A 27179-nucleotide genomic window follows, 5' to 3' on the forward strand; every position below is an offset into this window, starting at 1 on the left:
CTGAATACAAAGTTTTAAAGCTTTTTAATCTGGGAGTCACTTTGTACTGCTTTACATGTGAGTGAGAATGGTCCTAAAGATATAATGATGATTACAAAATTAATGAACCACCTCACTGCCCTACTATGAGATGAAAGTTACCCGAATATGAGATGCCGGCTGTCCGAATATTGTTAATTTCATACTTCTTTGGGGGAGGGGGGAGGCGGGAAAGCAGCCCCCCCCCAGACACCTCATCCACCTATCATTTCCCGACCAACACAAACAGACATGCCCTTTATAATTCAAACTTTTGGTTGCCTAAAAATATTGGTAATAGCAACTCCTCAGTCTTGGGGCGCCCCAGTCCCCACCCCTACGCCTTAGTCCAGAATCTGGCCGATTATTATTATTTTTTAAATCAAACTTAATCACCACGACCGCGATCTCCCCCTACTTGCTGCAAGCCGAACCTGACGTCATCCCCGAATTTCTATGCCTGGAGAAAAATCTCAGGCTGGACTTTTGAGTTCGTTGATAAAGACAGTGCATGAAATATTTTGTAAACTGCGTTAATAAACTTAAGATGACGCACTTGCTTTAAAACCGTGTCGCACATTATTTTTGTGGAATGCTTCAAAGCAACAACCCTGAAGAAGCAAGGGTGGATCTGGGGTTGAATTTAATATTTTTTGGGGAAATCACTTGTATTAAGAGCCATTGCCTAACATTACCAAATATTTTTTTTGTATTTGTAGCCGAAACTTTACATTTGTTGGTGAAAGTAATGTTTTACATATATGGATATTTGTTCATTTGTGTGTGGTTGTCATATTATGACATTTGTTTTTGAAATTTGCGGGTGCAATGTATTGCCATTTGTGGTTATTTTTACAGTTGTCATGGATTTTGAGGCTCTACAGTCTCTTTCCCCTCTCTAGTAAAATAAAAAGAGGTAATGAAAATCATTAATGTAAAACATTCTTTTACTTAATGCTGAGAAAGCAATGCTTGATCATTTATTTGCCTGCATGCATGAAACACTTTGTAAACTGCGTTGAAAATGTCATAGATGGCGCACTTGCTTTAAAAACGCATCGCAACATTTTGAGGAATGCTTCAATAGCAACATACAGAGGCGGCATTATGAGAAAAAATAAGGTGGTATTTTTCCTGCTATTTCCTTTTGTGCATAAAATCCCCACAATCAGGAATTTTGTTTAATCGATCTTATAGCAGGAATAAGCAAAGCGGTGATATTACCACGAAAAACTAATACTCGTCACCCTTTCATCGTCATAGTATCATCGATGAAATAGTTATGATTGCTTTCCGTTGAAAATATGAGGTAAACATATATCACGAATATGATTGATGCGCTTCTACCACGTTTCAGACAGTGTTCTTTTGGTCTCTCTTCCATTTGATCGACTTCCTTATTTGCAATCTCATACATTTCCAATTAAAAAAAAAAGATTATTTGATTGTTGTTGTTGTTGTATTATTGTCATTATTATCATTATTACTATTATTATTGTTATTGCTATTATTTTTAATATTGTTGCTGTTGTTGTTACTATTATTATCAGTAGTAGTAGAAGTATTAGTATTAATATTATCATCATCATCATCATCATCATTATCATCATCGTCATCGTTGTTACTGTTATCTTCATGACTCCATTTTCTATAAGCCCTTATATCTCTCTGTCAATCGGATGGTCGGTCTTGAGCGTGGGTTTATCGCGTGGGTTTATCGCGTGGGTTTATCGGTTCTATATTTGTAAAACTTTCGTCAGTGTCGAGTCGGTCAGTGGTGAGGCCGAGATCTCGAGTCGCTCACTAGTGATGTCGGTCTCACGGACTGTCTGTCTACTTGGAAGACCCAATCATCATTATTATACCCCCCTCTCTCTCTCTCTCTTTATTTGTGTTTCCCTCTTTCTTTCTTTTTTGGTCTCTCTCTCTCTCTCTCCCTCTCTCCCCTCTCTCTCTCTTCCTCTCTCTCTCTACCTTTCTCTCTAATTCTTTCTCTCTCTCTCTGTCTCTCTCTCTCTCTCTCTTTCACTCACTCTCTGTCTCTCTCTCTCTCTCTTTCTCTGTCTTTCTCTCTTATAATACACTGTCTCATGAAAAAATACACACTTCAGTTAATCCACCAGGGCGCTATTATTTGTAACCAAGCATCCATAGAGTATTGTGTCTGGTAATATGCTTATTAATTCGAAATTGGATAGTTCCATTAACATATGACAATTTCACCAGAGCATGATAACCCGTGCATAACTACCCCCATTAGTTTATTACACAGCTTGCTTCATGGCTGCGTGATTAATAGTATAGCCTAATGACAATGAAGGTCACCAAACGTAAGCGTATCAAGATACATTTAGAGTAGATTGTCGGATTACACTTTTGCACTACCAATAATTATTACATGTTTTAAACATAAACATGTACATGTAAAAATGATGTTATATTGCTTAAATAAAATAAAAAGAACACATGCACAACGAAAGAAACTAACACACGAACAAATGACAATACAATAACCTGCTGAGAGAAAGAAAAAAAACTCCCAAACTTACGATGATGTCTATGAAATGAGTTATTTGTCCGATTTTACGAATAAAATTCCTACTCAATTTACTATTTTTCATACTAATCGTCGATAATCTAGTTTTCTTTCTTTCACCCGCACGCATTTTACTGACGTGTTAAGACCAATTAAATCACGACTCATTAACTTTCATGACCATTTCAAAATGCCTGATGATAAGAAATTGCATCATGATTTAATTAATTAGGAAAACAAAACAACCTTGCATGTAAAGTAAGTGCATAGTAATAGTGGATATCAAATTAATAATTCATGTCTTGAATCATGGTACTGTTCAAGGTAAGAGGAGTTCTGGTCATGCGGTCACAAAGTAAAAGAAAGTGCCTGGAAGTTATTGGGAAAGATTGATTATAATGAAGTACTATTAGAATCAGTGTATATTATGAAATAAGCATATTGGGACTATATTCTGACGTGTGGCATGACAGTTTGATCCGAACTTTGCAGATGTTACTCGTCATTTTGAAATGAAGGCATTTTTAGAGCTACCATTTTCATGGGATTTTTCTTTTATGGTTATTCTTCCAAACTGACAGTAAACGAGTGAGAAGGTTCACAAACTATTTTCACCTTTACTGGGAATTAACCATCTCAAGTATTTTAACGTGGAAATACTTTACAGCTTAAAAACATTTCAAGTAACACTCTTGATTCATGCTTATGTCTGGAGTGAATGATGTAAAAACTTGATAAAATGATTCACATAATTTGTCTTTATAGTAAACATGTATCATGCCTTTCACATTATATTATGTACCCATAGTACCCATATAACTGTATATACATGTAACATAACTTGGTATAATTACTTTTTTGAGACACATCTTATAGTGTTTCCTAAAAGTATTAATGCACATTCACTCTACCTTGTTTTATAGAATGTTTATATTATGCTATGTAGCCTACTGTGTAAATCTCTCTCAAGGACATCTTTCACTTCAAATCCGTTTTTAATGGCGCTTCCACCCTGTTATCTTTATACGAAAAAGTCATTTTCATCAGTTTAATGCACCACGCATCCAGTGCGTGTGAAGGAAGGGCTGCTAGGTCCGTTTTCCTTTATTTCGCTATTTCTTCCCCTTTCACCCTTCGTGTATTGGAATGTGGTTAGAGCCTTTCAAAGAGTACATGAAAAGAATGGCCTGTTTTTGGTTTCCTGTCAACCGAAAGACACATCCTATAGAATTCCACTCCGTATACTCCAAAGAAGCCAGGAAAAGACGTCCATTCTTTCGGAGTAGGGTGGAGGGAATTATTTTCTTTCATTTTTATTTTTATGATCTCCTTGTCCTTCATGGTTTTATTTCTTGTTCTTCTTTTTCCTTTTTTCTATGTATCACTTTATACTTAGCATGATTTTACATCATTTTATTTTGCAGTTACATTGTTTCAGAAAAATACGAACAATGTCAAACATCATGACAAAATGTATAGACCTTGAAGAATTTTGAAAGTATCTTTTAGTTTTAGTACACGATAAATATCTTTTCAGTTTTAGTACACGATTCTGCTTGAATTTGGCAGTAAGAAATGTGTGTATTTGCGCGTGAGTGCAGGCGCGTACGCAGGGGGGGGGGGGGGGGGGGGGGGGGGGGTTAAACCCCCCCCCCTTTGGAAATTTTTTGTGTGTAAACCCCCCTAAAAAAAACCTAAAACCCCCCCCCTTTTGGATTTTTTTTTTTTTTTTTTTTTTTTAATTATTAAAAAAAAAAAAAAAAAAAAAATTATTCTCATGGCCGACCTAAAAAAGGTGACCTTACCCCCCCCCCAACGGAGCAAAATGTCAAATTTCCAAATTTCGAGACCAAAAAAACAAAAAAAAAGTGTCCTCTTACCCCCCCCCCCCCCCCCCCCCCCCCCCCCGCTTATTCAGCGGTCGGCTGAGTCGTTGCGATTTTTTTGGGACCAAAAAAAAAAAAAAATGTGTCCTCTTACCCCCCCCCCCCCCCCCCCCCCCCCCCCCCCCCCCGCTTATTCAGCGGCTGGCTGAGTCGTTGCGAAATTTTCGGACCGATTTATAAATGTTAAAACCCCCCCCTTGAAAAAATCCTGCGTACGCGCCTGCGTGAGTGCATGTGTGTGATTGCGTATGCGTGCGTGTGTTTGTGTGGGTGTAGGTGTGTGTGGGTGTATATGTGTGTCCTGATTAATCCACATAGTAGCAGTGCTCGACTGCATAGAAGTATTCAAGTATTCAATTTTATTTCACATCTCTTTAAAAACACATCAAAAGATATAGGCCTACAAACAAATCATTATAAATTAAAACAATATAAATATAAAAAAAACATTCATTGACATGGTACTGTGAAGAAATGCATTTTAGGTCAACTATGTAATATAGTTAAATAAATTTCGAAATAAATCAAATAGTTGACATAAAATGCACTTCTTCAAAGTGATCTCTCTCTCTCTCTCTAAATATATATTATATATATATATATATATATATAATATTCATATAAATCATTGGCATTGGAATAAACATTATCAATTCGAAAAAATAAAGTGGGTATCTATTCCCATACCATGAAGCTAGCCGAAGAAAGTTTTTGAAATAGTTTAAACATCGAGAGATGTAAATTGTGACGTATATAGGTGTATATGAATAATTGTGTTCATAATTGTACGTCTAACTATTGTGTTCTTTTTATAAATCATAAGGGATATAATGTAGAAAAGGGGTTTGAAAACTGTTTCAGAATAGCATACCAAATTAAAATGGTGATAACATATTCATGAAATATAATCATAATTATGCTAGTTACAATAGAATACACAAATTATTTATATGCATTGACAAGACCTTAGTGATTAAGCATAATTATAGAATACTGTGTAATATAATGTACGATATTTAAGTGTAACAAAATGTATTTGTTGAAGTTGTCCCTTTCATGTGATAGGCCCATAAAAGATTTATATATATGACGATGTAACAATGTTGATGCAAAATTCTGTATGATGTCTTTTACGTATGAAACTTGCTGTTGTGATAAATGAACTAAAGTTTTTATATGAAATGATAATGCAAAGAACTACAATAAGCATAATAAGCAGAATTAATATATTACACAGACGAGTGATAGTGCTCAATAGCGAAAAGAAGATCGGCGCAAAAATGTGACATTCTTACGTACAAATCCCTAACAGTTGCATTGAGCAAAACGTGTCAGGATATCAATTTCTATTAAATGAATTGAGAATTGCAATCATTAAATTTGTATGTGTTTTTTTAAACAGGATTATTGTAATTACACTAAGACATTTCCCCGAGTGTCTTATTTTCAAAACCATACTGTATAGTATCTAGTTTGCAAATAAACTTTGTAAGTCACTTTAATATTAACACTTTAAAGCTATACATCTGTTCTTCTCGGTGCCATAGTTATCTTACCTTGCTCCCTTCCTCTCTCTCTCTCTCTCTCTATCTCGCTCTCTCTCTCTCTCTCTTTCTCTCGCTCTCTCTCTCTCTCTCTCTGTCCTCTCAATTTCGTCTCTCTCATTCTGTATATAATTATTGATCATATAGTGTGAGCATGTGTGTGTGTATATTGTTATCGATTGTTATAGATTGTTATCTACAACATTGCCCGAATAGCGACTGTCTTGTATTGACACTTGTTGTTAAAGCTCAAGTCCACTCCAAAAATAAATTACTTTCAATAGAACCAGAAAAATCAGACAAACCAATCAAAAAAGGTTTGAACAAAATCGGATAACTAATAAGAAAGTTATGAATTTTTAATGACATAAACAACTTTGAAAATCACTACACAAATTGGCAACTCACTCATGAGTCTGTGACGTATGGTCCTCACTATGCACTTATTATTTTCTTTATATTGATAATGTAAATTTCCTATTTTCACCCTAAGAATCCTCTTTCTTCACACCAGCATCCAAGTCACATTGTTAGTAATATTTTTTATGTGTGGATGCACAAATAAAGAGTAATTTATGTCCAGTTAAATCATGAAGAATTGAATTTTGATAAACTATTTATATAAAAATCAATAATTATGAAATACAATATTCAGAAAATAGTATCAATTCTTCAAAATTCATAAAAGTTTTTGTGAAATGTCATGCACGCAATATGATACAAATGATATAACCTGGGCAAAGGCATGGGGAAATCGGGAAAAGGGAAATTAATGGGATTAAACTATATAAAGCAATTGATAAGTTGTGAGGACATGACGTCACAAACTGATAACCATCTTGGCAAATTGTGTTGTGATTCTCATTGTTCCATAGTTTTACATACTTTTTCAAAAATTCATAGCTTCCTTATTAGTTATCCGATTTTGCTCAAACTTTTTTTGATTGGTTTGTCTGATTTTCCTGCTTTTATTGAAAGTAAGTTATTTTTCGAGTGGACTTGCCCTTTAAGTTATATTTTTATCATTGTGTTTTTGGTTTTATGCAGACAGATACAAATATTAATTCATGATCAATTGTTGAGTTGAAATATGATGAGATTTTTTCCATCGTCGTACCAAGTTAAGCGTTTACTTATCTGTATTTCTGTTTTTAAAATAACGACGAAAGTTTGGATACAATCTAATATCTTTCGATTAAACATGTTAAAATGCGAGCTTTAAATACAATTTTTATTAAAAGTTGCTGAGACAATAGACTGGTTCTGTAAATATTCTTTGATAACTGTTTCGATGATAAGGAGGTATAATGTTGAGTGTACTACATTATTGCAGATTTTTACAAGAGCCATATTGTGAATTCAGTGCATCATTTTATATGGAGTGGCTTATAGTCACTTGTGTGTGAATCTTCAAGGTGATTTTGTGGCTGAAGCAAGAGCTTGGAACTAAAAATAACTGAGTTTGCAGTTAAAACAAGGTATATAGATGAACATATACAATTGAATATGTTTTTAAAAAAGTAATTACAGCAAAAATATGGTCTTTACGGTATGCATTTGAACTGCGTTAAGACATCAATAGGTTTTTAATAGGTGAAAGGAAGGCCGGTTGAAAAATACTAATTTTGATGGTAAAATACTAATTTTGATGGTAAAATACTAATTTTGGAGGTGCTGAGTACTAATTTGTACTTCCATAGGTTGGCAGCTCTGCATGTATATAATCGATAAATAAATGAATACATATTTTTCCTTTTGACGTGATTGTTTTCATGTGTTTTTTGTTGTTGTGTGTCTTTTTGTTGTCGATATTTGTTTTGGTCTGTGTGTCATGGAAAATGCTAAAATGTACATTACATTTTAGCGGACAATCTAAGATTGAAAATGTCCATGACTATTATTTCATCACGTCCTATTTCCCTTTCTGAATATTCTGACACCTATCTGACCTTAGTCCCTATACTAAAGCAGTGTAATGTACCCCGTAAAAATATAAAGTTTATTTAAACTGATTTACGTCAACAAATTGCATCAGTTTATTTTAACACTAGTAACTTCATGCATTGAAGAAAGTGTAATATGGATATTAAAGAAATGAGATTAAATTAAGCGCAGGGTCGATTTTTACAATTTTACATAATTTGAAATTTACTGTAAAGAAATATCATACTAAGTTACCAGGGAGATGAGAGAACCAACACGAAACTAACAAAACACCCATGATAACGAAGTCATAATAGGCTATTATAAAATTATACATAATATGTCCAGAGCCGCATGATTCCAATACCCCTCGCTAATCTTCCTTTTCAGCCTTTTCTTTAATTTATTCATTCCACCCACTGGAACTAGATAATACTCAGGATTATGGACCGCCATTTTAGGTTCAACAATGCACGACAACATGAAGAAGCACTTTCTATATAGGTATTATAGAATAGTGCAGAGTATATAGCGTAGTACCTGTAGCGATGAAGCGCAACTGAATCCTCTATTCCTGATTTTTGTTCTCTGAAAGGACCCCCCCCCCCACACACACACATATATATATATATATATATATATATATATATATATATATATACATTTATAAGATACATACCTTGCATATAATATATATATATATATAATGTATGATAACATATGAAATAAGTAGGCCTATGCAAAATATGTGTGTATATAATTATATAGGCGTGAAGAAAATAGTCTAGGAACATGAAACGTAGCTGTACTTTACAATTTTATTACGAGCTTTCGGCTTGTGAGGCCTTCTTCAGGTTCTGAAGTGCAAACACATACAAAAACAAATACATTACAAACTTAATATCACTCAATCATAGTCAAGCATCATGAACATAGCAAATATATATATATATACAAACATATTCCCGAGAATTAAACTTCCTTACATTTAATTTTTTATACAAGTATAGAATCTACAATTTATGGCTTGTGGAAATCATTGTGCCTGGAAGACGTTCAAGTTGAAGAATGCATATTTTGTGTATTTTATCTACATTATACAAAAAAGAAACATTTTCTCATTATTCCATTTTGTGTGTAGTTGATTTTAATTCCACATCCTTCTGGCTGTGTTATAATATAAATAAAGCATGATATCTAAATTTGCATTTCAGCGCGCATTTATTGTTTAAGTGCTATAAACACATCTGAAATTGAGTGTCCATTGAGACTCGCAAAGTCGTCTCTGTTGGTATAATGTGAGGGCATGAGCTTCATAAAGAAAAACTAGGTGAATCAGGGTTACATTTTTATGTTACAACCATCCTGCTTTCCATTGGCTGAAATATGTGCAGCCCCCCTCAGATCCCACCTTCACTTTCCCTTTCCCTGGTAAAGATAAACAAGGTCCAGGCATGGGTCAACATCACTAAGGAGATCTCGCTTGGTTGATTATAATCGCATCCGGGTATCCTAGCGTGTTGAAGGTTGCTACGTGTTCCCAACGCAAACAAATCATACACGCATTGTCTGACCAGGGAGGCCTGACACAATAAGTTGGGCGCGCCGTTGCGAAGGAACGCTATTCACGCGACAACCAGGAGAGACGCCACTCGCACCGCTACCACTCAGCAAAAAAATTCACACGCGGCCAACTCACACTCGTGGATATACACATTTAAATTTCGGATTTGTTGGAATTTACTGAATAAAATGGCTCAAGTTGCACCTACAGGAGCCCCAACCGATGCTCCCCCTGCTTATCCACCTCCCCCTCAGCAGGCACCACCCCCACAACAGCCAGGATATGGCCAACCACAACCAGGGTATGGCCAACCACCACCACAACCAGGGTATGGCCAACCACCACCACAACCAGGGTATGGATACCCTCCTCCTCCTCAAAACAACAACATGATGATGAACAACACCGTGGTCGTCACCGCACCCGCCCCCGCTCCCGCAAACAACGTCGTCATCATCAACCAGAAGAAGGACAACTGCTGCAGACAAGCCATCCCAGCCCTCCACATCGCCGCCGCTATCCTATGTCTTATTTTCAACATCTTCTTCCCCGGCATTGGTAAGTTTCAAATCGTGATAGAATGTGTTCCCATCTTCTCTTGAATTCCTCCTCCATATCCTGTCCTAACCGCTTACTACATCCTACTGCCACCAAGCTAATTACACCTATAAATGATTCGAATATAGATGTATAACCTTGATTATCTCACTTACAGTCTACATATCATGTCTCTTAATCTTCTATTAAGAGTATACTGAATATCGAATTTTTAAAAGTTGTTTTCTCATTAGCGTATTATTTTAATTGTTCACGATTCAATCTTAAATCAGTTATGTCGAATTTGAAGTTCTGAAGAAATAGAATTAAAGGTTTACAATTAGTTTGGTAAAGATAAAATGAGCTTCTCGAGAGTAGTTCTGTGAGATGCATTCAACAAAAAAAAGGTCGCAAAATGTATGTATATCATCCTATAGAATATACTTTGAATTTCTTCTTTATGTAAAAACTTGTTTACTATAAAGTGAAAATGTTGAATTTAATTATCCTAACGTAATGATAAGAAAAAAACAATCAACAAGCATGCCTGTCTTACGTACAGCGCACCATTGGCGCCTTGTTATTTGGTAGTCGTGACCACTTGATAACACCGGAATTCGTACGCAAATTCGCCATTCATGAATAAAAACGATTACCCCGAACTCCTTGCGGTACTTATTACAAAGTACTGTGTTAATGAATAGGCTAAGTGATGCGATACGGGGAGAAAGCGAAGTTTACGCTGGGGACCATAGCAACAGGGAAGCACGGAGTCAACATGATCGATACTGGCTAGCAACCAGCAAATACTCCGTATAGTATCCTATAGAATCAACTATACGCTCGCCAATCCAGCGAAATGCAACAATGCGCAGCGGGAATGGTGCATGTCTTGTCTCATTGCGTAATACTTTGAAAAGAAAAGCTTGTGCGTCACTGTCACCATCGAAATGTTATGTAACACTTTCCTTCGCTTCATAGTAGCAAACAGTAGATACCGAAGGTGCCTCAGGGAATACCGGTTACATTCCACAGTAGACCCCCTTCCCATCCCTCTACTATCGAATTTTTAGTTTATTGATTTATATTTCATGTGTTCTTAATGAAAGAATTGTTTTAGTGTTATTTCCCACTAATATTTATAATAAATATATATTAATAATACAAATGGTTCCTTAAACGAATCATCATAACAATTTTTATTCGACATCTTGATCATACTCTCATTGACAGTTTCTATATGGTTTCTGAACTTTTCTTTATTATAACATTAAATGAATAATTCTATACATTTTTCAATTTCTTAATGATTTCATTTCCATTTTATTTTACCTACTCCAGGCACGATCATTGCTGGTTTCGCTGTGTTCTGTTGCGGTAACCCCGGAGCGGATGGAGGAAGCAAGGTGGGGACAATGTGCATCAACTTCTGGATCGGCCTCCTCCAAATCGGTACCGTTTGGTTCTTTTTCCTTGGCTGGATCTGGTCCATCATGTGGGGCGCTGCTTTCATCGGCATGTCAGGTAAATATCATAACATTTCTTATTGATAATAAATTCGTTATAAAACTCACCAGTAAAATATGTCTGGGTACCACTTTCGATATAGCTACCATGTCGGTGTATGTTATGTGGATCACTGACATTTATTCAATTTGAAATCATTTAACTCATTTAATAAAATGGGGAAAACAAATATTCTTTTGATCTGTTTTCTCTTCAAAAAACCATCATTGACATCACAATTGATTGTTTATATTTTAAAAACTATTATGGCAAAACAAACAACTGAAGTCTAATTTCTATTTCTCTTTATTTTCCATTTAACAGCTGATTATCATTCCAGTGGAGATACCACTATTGTAGCCACTGGTGGCGGAGGAACCACAGTCATCAACAACTAAACTCGACTTCCAAGACAAAATGATAATAACGCTTCGTGTCTTAATATCATTATCCTGCACCGACGATATCTTGAACTTGAACAATAATTGAACCAAGGAATATTCGAGGCAAGCACCATCGCAAGGAACTCATGTACAGCAATAAAACGTCCCTTGCAGCTAAACCGTTTAAAAAGAAAAGTCAAGAGTCGGCAAGCATATGAGATGCCAAACGTGTAGTCTGAAACCAGAAACTCTCGCGTGTGATGTGAAATTCTTGAGAATTTCGCAAATGGTAAAGGTTCTAGAAGTTTGAAAGCCTCGAAATGATTTAATCTCAAAACAGCCAGTATCAATAATGAAGTTTTGACATTTCGAGGAAGTTTCTTGCCTCGAAAACGGGTTGTCATTAACAACAACAAAAATTCCATGTCGCTGAAGTTTCTGGCTTTACGGTAGTTGATAACGGGTGTGTTGGACACTGGTTGCGATGATTATACTACAGGCGAACTTGCACAGCAATTGTAACTATAGTTGATCAAAACATTCCACTGTTCATTCTATTTTTGTAACAACAAAGTAATCATGATTTTAATATTAGGATATGTTTTGGATCCTCGTATGGCTGATCCTCGTAAAAAAAAGAATAATTTTATTTCAAAGGCAACGCTAGTATGGTGTGTGTCATATACATTTTGTAAAACTTACATTGGAGAATAAGGAGGTGAAGTAAGATGAATTTTATGTCATTTTTTTAATGTTTTCTTAAACGTTAACGTGATCATCGAAGGCTGGATAACTCCGCTCATTATTTATAAATCTTGTAAACATACACGTTTTATATGATGGTACTTCTACAAAATTTAAGTATTGTTTTTAACAGGCATGTTAGTCAATTCACCTTGAGGTTTCTTTTAATGAATGAATTCCCATTGAAGCTGCATATTTTGTATTACTTCGTCACACTATTTCATGTTTTAACACGGTTTGGAGAGTTTGTTTTTATATCGTATGATAGTTAATTTCGTTTATATTATGACATTCCGTCCAGCCTAATATATTATTATTGCTGTTACGGAGATTATGATATAGTACAGCGGAAAAACAAATGGCTGAAAAGGATTTCCCGTAATTCTCACACGTCTTTCATGTACAGGTATGTTTTTATAAATATTGTTTTGAATGAAGGGATATTCAGTTTGTAAATATCAATTATCCTATGTTAAAATATAATGTATCTCTCTGTAATTCTGTGTCCAGATTCATACGTCGATTACTCCGTGGTTATAGTTGAGAGAGATAATGTAAAGAGTAAGATTCAAGGGTGATGTATTTAGAGGGAAAAAAGAGAGACGGAAAGGGAGAAAGATAGAGAGAGATAAGAAAGCTATAATAGAGACAGAGAGAAGATTGAGAAGACATCAGAGAGAGAGAGAGAGAGAGAGAAGGGAGAAGGAGAGAGAAACAGGAAAAGAAAAAAGAGATTGATCAGAAAGATGTAAGAGTGGGGAGGGGTGGAATTGAGATCTTAGGATAAGATTTGTGAAAGGAGTGAAATTTAAATTGGGAATATTTATGTGGAAGTTATAGAAGAAGGGGTGGAGAACTGACGAATCGGCACCAATAGGTGTTAAAGGTGAAATTCAAAGAAAATCACAAATATGTCAACTAATGTATCACTAGAAACTTGTAGGCTAACAGATGGCCATCGTACAAGTTTTAGGTCAACTACATATCGGGTGATTTATAAAAATAAAAAAACAACCACCTCATAGCAGCTGGGATATACGAAAGATTCGCCGGAAAAATAACGATATTTTAATGACGTCACTATATGGACCAACACTGCCCAAGCAGACGACATCCCGTAGAGAATGAACATAATTGCAAAGCTATTATTTCTCAAATTATTATGAGTTAAGTGTATATAAATATAATGGCATGTCAAACCATTCAAAAGGAGTATGACCCGATTCTGATAACTAAAATCTTTTGCTTGTAAATACACAGGATAGGGATTAATTAACAATCAAAGAAACCAGATTTTCAAATTGAAAAACCCTCGGAATGATATTAGGGACGGCATTTGTTCGCTCTTGAAGCGCCGAACATACCCCGTTGTGTGCAGCTGAATATACAATGGCGTCTTATTTTGTTTACAAGCGACAGATTCCTTTATTTTTGTATCGCTGCATTTGTCATCAAAATAAAACCATGCGCGGGGTTTAGAGTGAGGCAATAGATTATGTTTTAGCCTGACGGTAGTGAAGTAAGAGAAAGAACTCGAGAGAAGATGTAAACACAGGCACTGAAAATGTGTGAGATGTCATGGGACATCGTCTGCTTGTGCAAGTCATGTCCATACTGTGATCTCACACGTCTCAGCGGCGTTCGGAGAGCTCTTCAGGTGCTATGCCGGGGCTGTATTTAAGCGTTTTGTAATTTATAATAATCATTACTACGAATGTTACCAAGCATTGAATTTTGATAACCTTGTCGAATCAAAGTTTCAACTTTGCAATAATGAAAATAATGTTAGTTTTTAAAATCAATGAATATCTACTTTAATGAAAACTGAATTTACACCAGCTTTTAAAACTCGTGCGGATGGACGTGGTTCTGGTATGTCATCAATGTGACATGAGGTATGACTGTCCTCTACCGTTCCCTACTACGGACTTTTAGATTTGCACAACGACAACGTGTATTGCTACGATCGACGTCCTTTTAATGCACTGCCTTAAATTGAATGGACGTCACACGTATCAGTCCACGCATCTCTAAAAGTCCCTATTCTTCTCTCATCTACACCTTCTAGTATCGCTTTACCTATGCCTTCACAATATCTGTCTGCCCCTTTCTGAATTATAACTGGCACATTAGATGATTGCCTTTAAAATTATGCTTAAACAACAAAATATCTAAGGCAACATAAACGGTGACGCCTCGCGCGCACTGGCGTAATACATGAATTTTGAAAGGGCTTGGGGCTGCTGCCCCCTACATGTTCCACGCCCACACCCAAAAACGAAAAGAAGAAGAAAAAAGAAAGAAAAGGGATTCCTTTCACGCCTTTTTAACCCCTGCCACTTTGTCTTGTATTCCCTTGGTTTTATTATAATGTATAATACAATACAAAAAACATACATCCTTGCAAAACCGATAATAGCCTACACAAAGCTCAAGCTTTGTTCTTTGGGGTATATTTAAAGAAGTATAGTCCATATGCCCCATTAAGTTTGTCTAGAAAAAAAGGTGTATTTAGGATAACAGGAGTACGTCCTATAAACGATTTAAAGGTCCCCATTTATTAGTATTTCCCTCCAATAAAACCTTCTGTCTTAAGTCAACCAGCCCCCCTTTACCATAGGATTATGCAATATCATCACATTTTTTCTTTCATCTGCACATGAGTGTATGTGGCAAGACGTGTTCAGTGTTACCAGCGGGGGCGGCATCCCGTTGATTCTGCAAAATGAAAACAAAACAAAATAGCATATACAAAATGAAAGATTGATGCCAGAAGCCCAGAACCTTTATATTTCGGCTGTCAAGTGCATTTACTATTTAAAATGGAAACTCTCCTCCATCGATCACTACACGTTCACTTGCTTGATATCCTTTAAAGTTAAAGAAGACCTGTTAACTATAGGGTACAACATAAAAGCGGGGAACGGTGATTCAAGAGAGTAGGCAACTTCCTGCATGGTTAATGTTTGGTTGTCGTCCCCGATATTGGAGAGTCGCAAAAATTGTCAAAACAATATTTAATGCTGACTATCCCCATAATAGAAGAGAAAAATTGAATGGATAGTAAGCTCAGACTTGTGATCAAAACTTCTCTAAAATGACAAGTTCCCAACTGCAAAAGATTACATTTTCTGGCTGGATTGCTACGCAATCTCGCTAAATGAGATTAGATAACTCAACGAGGACGTCGTTAGAATGCAAAGTCTTTATACAGCAAAAGTCAATGCATTTTTTTTAATTCAACGGAATGATATTAATATTTATAGTTTTCCCAGTACCTTGCCGAGAAAGCAACATTTTCATGTAATAATGTAAATACACATATATTGTGAATCAGTACATTTTAAAGCGCTTTAAAACATACCCAAATGCATTTACCATATTCATGTAACACTTTATATTTTCATGTAATAATGTATTTTATACACGTATAGAATTATGAGTCAGTACAATTTAAAGCGGTTAGAAACATAGTACATAATATTTACCCACAGGGCTCTGCACAGCATCCCCCACCGAAGCAAGGCTATCCCAAAACAACCTCCGCCACAACAAAGCTACGCACAGCAACCGCCGCCACAACAAAGCTACGCACATCAACCACCGCCACCATAAAGCTACGCAAAGCGACAACCGGCACAACAAAGCTACGTAAAGCGACAACCGGCCTACTCAGAACAACCCGGAGATGAGAACCAGTTGCACCCACAACAAGGGTTCCCACTCCAACCCCTATAGGGTTTTGGTAACCACATCAGCAACTTAATAATGTGTCAGGAGATCACAATAAAAGAAAGAAAGAATTTAAACAGTGCAAAATATATCAAATTACTACGGGATGCTCTCCATCAACTATAATGAAAAAGAAAAAAAGAAAACCCTTCCTACTTCTATTTTATGGTAGAAGATGAGTTTCATGCAATAAGCTTGGGGAATAAAATCAGAGTTTACTTTGAATGCATATAACGCGAGCATTAGCAAACTAGAATCGTAAAAATCATTTACAGATAATAATTATCACGTTTATTGATTAGGACTTTACTTTTAACGACGAGGTGCATATTGATATACTTTTTATATAATTCGATAAAAATTTACTTTTGATGACGGGAAGTAAATTGTTCCACATAATTATGAAACGTGGACAAACTCCTTGAAAATGACGATATCATGAAAATCTGGCTATATTATATAATAAAACATTTTTTAAAATTATTCTTTTGGCATTATATTATCTATTTACACAGCAAGAGATTCTCAATTCTTTTGTAATATATTTTAGGAGTATTAAATCTCTCCTAGAAAAAAAAATGTATCCATTTGACTTTGTGGTAACTTGTTTGTCTAATTTCATATAAACATGTTTTTACAGTTATGCTTTCTTATTGTATTATATCTTTGTTTTAACAATTTTTTTTTTGAATGTCTGTATTTTATGATATTTACTCGTAAAGATAGGGACCCTTTTTAAAAATAGTTATCCAACATCCAAGGATCATAATTATTTAATGTCCATGTGAAATTTCCCTTTACATGGTGTTACATGCAGTGAACAAAATTGTCTCAAATTCATTATGTTATTTAGTATGATTTATTTAAACTATTTTAGATTTGGACTCGAAATATTTATATCATTTTTTAAAAATCCTTTTAAAACTGTTTTTTTGTGCTGAATTTTTCGTCCTGCTTCGGCAAAGTTTGTTTTACGCTCTGTGCATCACCTGATTCATTACGATTCTTGTTTGTATGCCATCAGGGGTCAAAGTGGAGTAAAATTAAACTTTGAATTCTAAAAATCTCTCTACAAACCCAAATGGATGAGCAGGGACAATGTTTGGGTTGGTTGCCTTGGGGGAGGTCTCATAAACTGGTGCACTGCGAATTCTGTAAATGACATGAAAATCTCTCTATTGCTCTCCGGGATTGCTCTCCACTCATCGTCACTTCTCTAATTCATTTTATCTTGCTGTTCGTCAATCCCTCTCGCTCAGTCTCTCTTCCTCCTTCTACTTTCCCTTCACTTTATCACTTCATCTCACTACTGCTATTCTCTTGCTCTCCCATCTCCCCGCTCTCTCCCTCCCCTCTCTTTCTATCTCTCTCTCTCTCTCTCTCTCTCTCCCTCTCTCCCGCGTTCGTGCGTTCTCCACTTTATCACTCGGCCTCCCTCACTCTCTTTCCCCACCGCTCTCTATTTACCCCGTCTCCTTTGAACTTGAGTTCTAGCGTTGCAAATATTGACCAAAATTGTCTCATAGCTATTTATACCGAATCAACTGTGTCCTGAAAAAAAACTGGCTGTGTTGATCCTCTAACATGCTTTTGCATGCACACCCCCTGTGCACACCCTCGTTTATCCAACATACCACGGACCTACCATGAATAGACACAGTCGTCCATAGTCATTTCGATATACTCACTATTACTTTATTTTCATTTGATTTGGAACCTCTCCTGTTCAGTAGGCCTTCCACATTAATCGACAATATTCTACGCTTGCTTGGTGATTATTTGACGATTTGTTCGCGAATTCGTTCTCGATTTAGTTGAAGCTACAATGGCAAATACTAACACAACAGTGGTGGTGCAACCCATGCAACCCCAGACCCAACATGTGATCGTCCAACAGACCAACCAGCCCAATGCATGCCGAGCTGCCATACCGTCTATGCACATCGCCATGGCCGTCACATGTTTGATTCTCAATATCTTTTTGCCTGGAATAGGTAAAGAAAATCTGTTTTGTTTTGTTTTCTTTTCATAAATTGTACATGTTGATTGTACTATCTGTACGCTCTAAAAGATATAGCCCTCACCATCCCGCAGAATTTGAAAACCTCTTTCATCTTTATCAAATTGAGAGTGAGGGGGTAGGGTCCGGAATAACGGTCTTAAAGATATTTTCCGATGAGGTGGTAGTCATAAGGGTTAGTATTGGGGAGTAATTGTACTCTTAATACATTTGTCCGGGGATAATTGTCCTAGAAAAGGTTGTCGTCTGAAGGTAATTGTTCTTGGAGTTGTTGTCCGAGGGGATGATTATCCGCGTATTAGGGCAACCACCCCGAGGACAAGTACCCCCGGACAATTACCCATGGGACAATTAACCCAAGGACAATATGATATCCCTATAGTCAAGGGCGGCGATCCCGGTCTGGGGGAGGGAAGACGGGAGGGACACACCCCCTCTCAATTTTTGTAGTAAATTTGAAAAATACAAGAAAAAAAAATGTATAGCAAATACTGACTAAAGACTGCAACATACTTTTAGGCTCTGGAGGGCCCAAGAGTGCAGCGTTTAGAATAATACAAATGCAAACATCTTCTCGCTCGGTCGCTACGCTCCCTCGCATGATATCCTTCAAATTGTACAAGTAGATATGGTCGAAAATCTGTATTCCGTTGGTAACACACTGTACATGTAGCGCTGATAAGGAACGAAACTTCTTATGAGAGTCAAGAGTCCTCACCAATATACCAAAGTGCTGTTATTTTGATATTCAGAAGCTGATAAATAACTTGTTGACATTGTTTAAGAGCTGATACCAGTATTATCAACATAATCTTCAATCTTCATACTGAAGGGAAATTATTTTAAAAATCCCAACTTGTGTTCGGAGATTTTAACATAGAGGGAGAGAGAACTTCAGAGAAGTGAATATTATCACGAACGACCATGTATATTTAGGTTTTCCTGTCCATTTTAACACATTTTCAATCAATTTCTATTTTCATTCAATTTCGTCCCGAAACTTCCTTATAGCGTACATTTCATAGTCAATTTCGACAAGATGTTTCACTTGGTTGATTCCACTGTTCGCAGGAATTAGTGCAGAGAGAGAGAGAGAGAGAGAGACAGAAGTGAACACTCTCGCGATTAAAGGAAACCTCACCCTAAAAAATATGTGTAGGTATTCTGAAAAATGAGATATATTCCTGCCCTTTGATGTACAATATTGATCCTTACGAAATGTACATGTACAAGAGATGTATAAATTAAGATATTTCTTGACATGATGTGATGCATTTCAGCATGACTCATAATTATGCACAGCCATTTTCTTGAAATTGTGACGTACCAGTTGAAATTGTACATATATCATGCACCAAGCTTTAGTTGGAAAGAATTCTTAAATCAATTAAAAAAAAACTTTATTTTTCAATGAGGAAAATCATAACTGAGAAAATAAAAATTATATTTGGTGAAAATGATACATTAGGGGACCAATTGTAAGTAATTCCTTTAAATTACTAAAATATAGCAGTTGATGAATCTATTTCATTCATGAGAAACCTTCACCCCATGAGAGCACCAACTTATTCATGCAATTTGCGTTCTGACAATTGTAGTACAAAGAGTAAAAGCAGGAGAATGAAATGCTTCAACACCAAACACATCACCTGGGAAGGAAGCATCCATAAATTTGAATAAATTTACTTGATACACCACGTCATATAGTACGTCACGTTATCAAGAAAATGGCGATGCCCTGCCGTGCTGAGAAACTGTACACTATTCTTGCTTTATGCCTCTCTCATACCCTTTGGTGGGGAATCTTGTAGATTAATGGGCAAGAATATAATAAATCTCTCAACATAAGTAAAGTTATTTCTTGGGGTGAGGTTTCCTTTCAAATGACTAGGAAACATTAACGAAGGTTGATGAAAAAATGCGTAATTTTTGTATGAAACATCACTTATTACATTCCCGTTTACTGTACTAACCCTCTAACATGCAACAAATCCTTTAAAAATTCTCAAACCTCAAAGATATTTATGGTTTGCTTTGAAGGCGTCACTGTGCGACACCCTCTTATTCTACAAACCATTTTGGAATTTTCCCAACCGTTTTTCAATCAGACATAAGACAGGCCTTAAAAAATGTTCAACACTTAAATATCTGGAATGGTAAATAGAGCCAATTCATTGGTTTGTGGCGATTTACATTCACCTAAAATGAAATAAAATTGTAGAAGTATAGTTGGGCGAATTAAGGAATCGATCAAATCAGTTTCCCCCAATTTTTATCATTAATAATGGTTTGTTTTTACTCAAACTTTCAGATTATCTTTAACTGTACATCTAGAATTGAAGTCACTACCACAGTACCATTTTCTTCCATCTGAACAATTTTACCGAGTCCCTTTAACGACGATGTATATATTGTTATTATCTGTTCATCTCTACAATGCCATTCAAATATTTTGATGACAATAAACGACTCCGTGGTACTATTTTCAGTTAACGTCATTCAACATGTCATCAGATAAATGATCTTCAGTACCGGGTATAATAAAAACTGAATTTGAACCCAGGGCCATAATCTCTCTCTCTCTCTCTCTCTCTCTCTCTCTCTCTCCCTCCCTCTCTCTCTCTCTCTCCCTCTCTCTCTCTCTCTCTCTCTCTCTTTGTCGTTGCCTTCCTTTTCCCCCTCTTACTTTTGTTTTACTTTCCCACTATCTGTAATTTATTCTCTATTTATACCGTTGTAGTTTCCTGTTCCCCTGTTCCCATGTTCCTTTCTTGTAAATTTATTTGATGCGTTTGTGTCTGATCATGTCATTCATCATCGTATAAGTCTCTGCTAACTCATTTTCACCCCGATGCAGGAGAAGTATGTGGTCATAAATTTTCAAATTATGAATTATAATTATCTTATCATTCCACCTTTACAGATTAATCTATTTTCTCCTTCTGTCTTTTTTCTTCAAATGCTTTTGTATCAATTACATAAGTTTATAATTACCTTTATTTGAGGTCCATATTCTATACAAGCCCTGCTTCTCAGTAGATCCCTCTATTTCCACATTTTTACTTTAAAAAAGCGAACCATAACTTACACCAAACATGTACATATTATTTTGTAATTCAATTAATGATTTGCGAAATTCATAATTTTAATGTACATTGATTTGTATGATTTCTTGTCGCAGGTGTTTATATTGATTGTTCCGTTGGAAATGAAAATATAACTGAATAATGAAACACTGTCTAAAATGCTGTTAAATTTATTTACTTCCTGGAGGGTAATCAATGTTGGTAATTGGCATCTTATTCAAAGTTGGCATCTGATAGAAAAGGTAAATAGTTAAAATAATGATTCTTGTGTGGTGATTTAACTTCGCAACATTGTAGTTCAAGACCTTATAAAAGCAAATATGGTTACAAAAAAAAAAGCATTTTCTTCACATAACTCATACACCAGTTAAGCATAAACAACAACAACAAATTTATGAGCACAGTCTAAAGTAGGCACACTCCTTCGCTTCTAGAAGTCATGTTGCCTGCAGCCGGATGTCAAAGAGGTAGTCTAGAAGAAGGATTATTTTCGTCAATGCAATGTGTCCATAATTGTTTTCCTTTATTATATGCTTGCGGATGGATAAGTATTCATCAGTGTTTAGACCATGGTGTAGTCACTGGTAAATTATGATGGTAGGAAAAAAACTCTGATAAACTTCGGGATTTTTAATAGTTAAAATGTATTTTCACTGTATGCAAACTGTCAGAATATGATAGTCTACCTAAAATTCTGTCAATAATATGGGCCAAGGGCGTAAAATTGATAACACGCTACAAATTAATGTGCACACATAGGTTAATAACGTATCAATTTAGTAGGCTATCAATGCTTTAATCAACGAATTAATTCCTTGAAATGCTAGCGCTTTAATGGCGGCTAGGCTTAAGCCAGGGTACTATTTTATGCGCCTCGGAATAGAATTTCTAGATAGACGGCGCTATAGAAATGCCTATAATTGTTATTATTATCAATGACACGGAAGGCAATAGTTATTCTATACTTGCATGATATCTCATACCGTACACTCACTCATATTGTCATTCTCGTCAAATCAATATAGGAAGAGGCGGTAGGCCTATAAGGGGACATGGTTATTGCATGTGAAGATATTTATAAAAAATAGCCTCCAACCCCCAAAATAATAAAAACAACGACAACAACAACAAACAAACGAGAGGAAGAAGATAAGGCTATAGGCTCTGCTGAATTTTACTCATCCCAAAATGGACAGTATTCTTGCTCTATCGCTCGCTCACTCGCACGATAATAAACAACAAGTGAATATTTTCAATTTGCTGTAAGAAAATTGTAGGCCTATGTATTCATGGTACAGGTATATATACCCACACGTAAATGGGTTTCCTTTTGAACCCTGTATTTGCATGATAGGATTCTGACGACATTAATTTTATGGGAAGAGAGTTAAACTTTGTTTTTAGAGGGACCCCCAAACGTATATAGACTTAGGACAATATGCAGGAAAGTAATCAAAGTACGACCAAAGTTCATACCAGCAACCCTTTCATGTAAATATAACAGTCCAGTCTAGCACAAATATTACAGAGAAAATATATTTCGTTCCAAGAGCTTTATTGTATGCTTTACGATATTTGCTTGAAGTTGAAAGTGTTTACATATTAAACATTTCATATTAGAATAACAAGATGAAAAGGTCTCGTTTAACAAGTAAATGATTAATCTTTAACATGTTCAAAGGAGAAAGTAAGAATAAAATATGGTTGAGTATGAATGATATGATAATAATAGCTATTCGGCAGTGTACCAGCTCATCTGATAAACAACACCACATGGGGTATTAAGGTAAATTATGCAGTCTAAAAGTGAAAATTAATGAACAATTTACAAATTGTTATGAATTAACGGCAGTTTTCTATGGAATTAACTATTGGGATCCACATACTTTCAGTGTAATTGTGGTTCCTTTCTTACTAATTTCCCCTCGATTTCGTTAATTCTCTCAAAAACACAGAAAGAGAAGACTCTGATGTTCTGATCATATCGAAGAGTGACTGTAAAAAGAAAAGGGGGACATGTCAATTTGTTTTATTGACAAAAATATACACGTAGTATATTAAAACTGTTAACGCGTTATTGAACTATACATTATATCATATGATTCAGTCGTTCTGGAATACCACCATAAATTCCGATATCTTAGTAAAACATTCACCCCCTATTAGTTGCAAGAGTACAAGTTCGAAATTCACTTTCTTGACATTTACAAACAATCCGTTTTATTTTTAGGCACTATTGTGGCAGGTTTTGCAGTCTTTTGTTGCGCTAACCCGGGACAGAGTGATGGGGGTAAGGTGGGCACCTTCTGCTTGAACTTCTGGGTGGGGATCCTGCAACTCTTCCTCACTTTATTCCTGGTCGGATGGATATGGGCCATCATCTGGGGTACCGTCATGATTGCTATGTCAGGTAAGCTCATTTGAATAAACCTTTACAAGTACAAACAAAAAAGAAATAATAATTCTTAAATAAACTAGATAAGCCAGCAAGCACAAGGGAGGAAGTATGTCAATATTAGTGAGAGAGTCAATGATCCACGAGGTGATTAGAAAGTATCTATGGGCTAGTATAGATTCCAATCATTAAAATAGGGACCAAAAAACAAAGTGGAAAAGTATGGATGGGTCGTTTTCCACTTCTGTGTTTAGGAAGTATGGCAGTGGGAGAAAGAGCCTTAAGTAAGAACACTCAAAATCATTTCCATGTATACAACAAATCTTGGTACTGTATCATTTCCAAAATGCAAAATGTAATGTCCAGTTTCTGATAATTCTTAGCCACAAATTTGACGAAATAGGTGGGCATGAAAGTGTCCAGTTTCGGTTTGCTAAAACCATTAGGGTTCTAATTCTTATCCATTATTTTGTAATACAATATATTATATCTGCATGATACAGTATATGATTTCAGTAAATATCTTATGAAAGTAACATAGGCGTATGACGTATTTTGAGAGAACTTGTTCTTGATTGCTTCGGGAAAAAACATAATCTTTTGCAGCCGACTACCACAACCCCGGGACGCTCACAACAATGACCACTGGAACAGTGGTTACCAATTCCACTGTGGTCAACACACAGCAGATGCAAGTCACCCAACCGCCACAACAAGGCTACAACCAACCGCCACAACAAGGCTACAACCAACCGCCGCAACAAGGCTACAATCAACCGCCACAACAAGGCTACAATCAACCACCGCAGCCACCGAGTTATGACATGGGAGCACCGCCACAAGAGAAATATTAAGTTTTTTTTTATCGTCATTCGTGTTGCAAGAATCAGAATGCCATTAGTCTGCATGAATATAACGGTTTTAGACATAATACACGATGATGCACAGCATGGGTAATTTTTGATTAATAACGTGGATTTGATAATAAGATGTAGTTACAATTAAAACTCGAACCAACTCTGTATTGCATAACAACTATACCTAAAAGATTGAAATGACCATCTGACCCTGCCGAATATATAGATATGTTTGTATAGTATTCTGATTGTCTCTAAATGTTTCACAGATGCCTTGTATTATAAAAGATTTTCATTCTAACAATCAGTAACTATTTTCGAAGTATTATCTGTTAGTCTCATCATAATTGTTTCCTAGCCTGCTTTATCTAACCCGTCGTGTACTTCATCTCGTTATTATATTGTTCGTTGTTTTACTCTCTTACGTTTGCTGATATGTAAAGGAAAAGGGGTATAGGATTATTTTCAAACTACCATTCTTTAGTTAAGTTCACCATGTCCATCCCGTAACTCTTCTTTCAGTTTCAGTTTGTATTTAATTTTTCAACGTTCAGCATGATCAGGAAACATGACAGGACCTGTATACATCTTGTAAATATCGGTAAATTTTAGATAAACTTTTTAAGATTAAATTGAAAGATTGTAACTCTGAAATATTCTCATTTGATACACCATTGATTTCATATCAGTATTTATAAATCGTATATCACCTCATTATAATCCATACAACGTGACAAAAACAATAGTATAAGAAACCCTAACGTAAACTGACAACACGTTATTCTTGTGTTTGAACTTGTCTCGACCTTTCTAAAATTATAAATAACATACATGTATATTATATTCATGAGCACTAAGTATCGTACAATTATATTAGACTAGACGTTTAAAGTTTTAATGTATATGAAATTAGGAAGGATATATAGAATAAATTTCATCACGTCTCTCAGTGAGCGATAATAAATGATGATTTCATGATTTTTAACAAGCATTTGTAATATTTTATAATCTTATTTTGTACTAATTTTGTGACATATTGTTAAAGCTTATCTTGATAAGCATAAAGACCTTGACGTAACAGGGGTTGTGTAAACAACATTTTACTTGTTCGCATTTTCCTCCTACAAGCTTTAAATAAGACAACCGCACTATTATATGTGTAATTAAGAATGTATTATTTCTATGTATCTTTCCTTTTAAGGGTGTTAGTGTTTGTATTTTGTGTAGGCTCATCTACCTACAAGTTTCGGTAAATTTTTGATGATCAAAGCACTTCCTTATTTACTTTAGTGTATTTTCCCTGTTATTGTCTTTTTTTTATTTTTTATTTGTGAGGAATATATTTATGTACTCTTTGACTTTTCATGTTTTTATGAAAGTGATAAATAAATTCCATTCAGTTAATATGTTCTGAATTGTAAGCCAAATATGTTTGCGTGACATCGTCATGGAGGGGGTGGGAGGGGGTGGGTGTCGACTCTGAACATTTATTGTCCATCTCTTCAAATTGAAAAGGTAAGCAGTATCAATTACCAAAATTTATCTATCATTTTTCATAATCCTTGTAAGAAGTCTAATACCCATCTTACCCATTCTGTTAGATAAAACATACACAAATGGTAATGAAAGGATATTTTTTTTTTTTTTATCCAAAGCAAACAATTAATCATTTATCTTCTGTAACTATTTTTTATTCTCCTACTTTATTTATTTAGCAATTAAAGTATTTGAAATAATCATAAATACAAAAAATGAAGATTGATTGAAAAATTGTACTAGTATTTAGTAATTGATTCATTTATTACATAACTTTCAATTCCTATTCTAGACTGCAGAGCCTGAATTACCTGCAACGTTATGCTTCTTATGAAACATCAGCCAGCCTACAGATAGAAGCTCCCTTTTCCAGCTTTAAGCAAGAGGAACCACAATGAGATACAGATCTTGATATCATGGACTGGTCACTTTTTACAACCAAAACTACTTGTAAAATAAGATTTGCAAATTAATTCCTATAAGCTATTAAAAATGCTCTAGTCAAGGTACTAAAATTTTGCAATCGAGTTTGAGGTTTTGGGTTTGATAAAATGTTAACATAAAATATTTTAAAGGAAGTAAACGTTTTAATGATACTTCCAAGATTTCCTATATTTTAAACAGAAATTTAGAATCTTGCAGAAGAAAAGAGAAGAAATAAAAAGCTATTATTCTGTCATGGAGGTTATTGTTACCAAACTCACATTACATAGATAATTTTGTTCATGGCAATAAATCTTAAAATATCAAATTGGAATTTCTTAATTAGCAATTCATCTGAGCAGCAGTTTGATGACCTATTTGGAACTCTTCCTAGAGGCACTTCTTGCATGACTATGTATCGATAATTACCTGTTGGTGCTTAAAGTGCTATTGTAGCAATTGCACAACAACAAATACAAAATAAATAAC

The 27179-nt window shown here is 35.4% G+C and overlaps 2 protein-coding genes across 2 annotated transcripts; both read left to right on the top strand.

Moving 5' to 3' along the window:
* The first annotated feature begins 9467 nt into the window (after window positions 1–9467).
* On the top strand, window positions 9468–13139 carry LOC578575 (protein SPEC3-like). The gene is made up of 3 exons (XM_774821.5): window positions 9468–10029; window positions 11350–11532; window positions 11839–13139. Exons 1-3 carry the CDS (start codon window positions 9660–9662, stop codon window positions 11910–11912), a joined length of 627 nt encoding a protein of 208 aa, XP_779914.1. The 5' UTR covers window positions 9468–9659; the 3' UTR covers window positions 11913–13139.
* A 4623-nt stretch (window positions 13140–17762) lies between these two features.
* LOC100888890 (protein SPEC3-like) lies at window positions 17763–27123 on the top strand. Its single transcript, XM_030998713.1, has 4 exons — window positions 17763–18367; window positions 23710–23889; window positions 24481–26246; window positions 26560–27123. The coding sequence occupies exons 1-3, from the start codon at window positions 18199–18201 to the stop codon at window positions 24726–24728; spliced, it is 597 nt and encodes a 198-aa protein (XP_030854573.1). The 5' UTR covers window positions 17763–18198; the 3' UTR covers window positions 24729–26246; window positions 26560–27123.
* The last annotated feature ends 56 nt before the right edge of the window (window positions 27124–27179 follow it).

Source organism: Strongylocentrotus purpuratus, unplaced genomic scaffold, assembly GCF_000002235.5.
Source record: "Strongylocentrotus purpuratus isolate Spur 01 unplaced genomic scaffold, Spur_5.0 spur5_scaffold_5, whole genome shotgun sequence".
Lineage (NCBI taxonomy): Eukaryota > Metazoa > Echinodermata > Echinoidea > Camarodonta > Strongylocentrotidae > Strongylocentrotus > Strongylocentrotus purpuratus.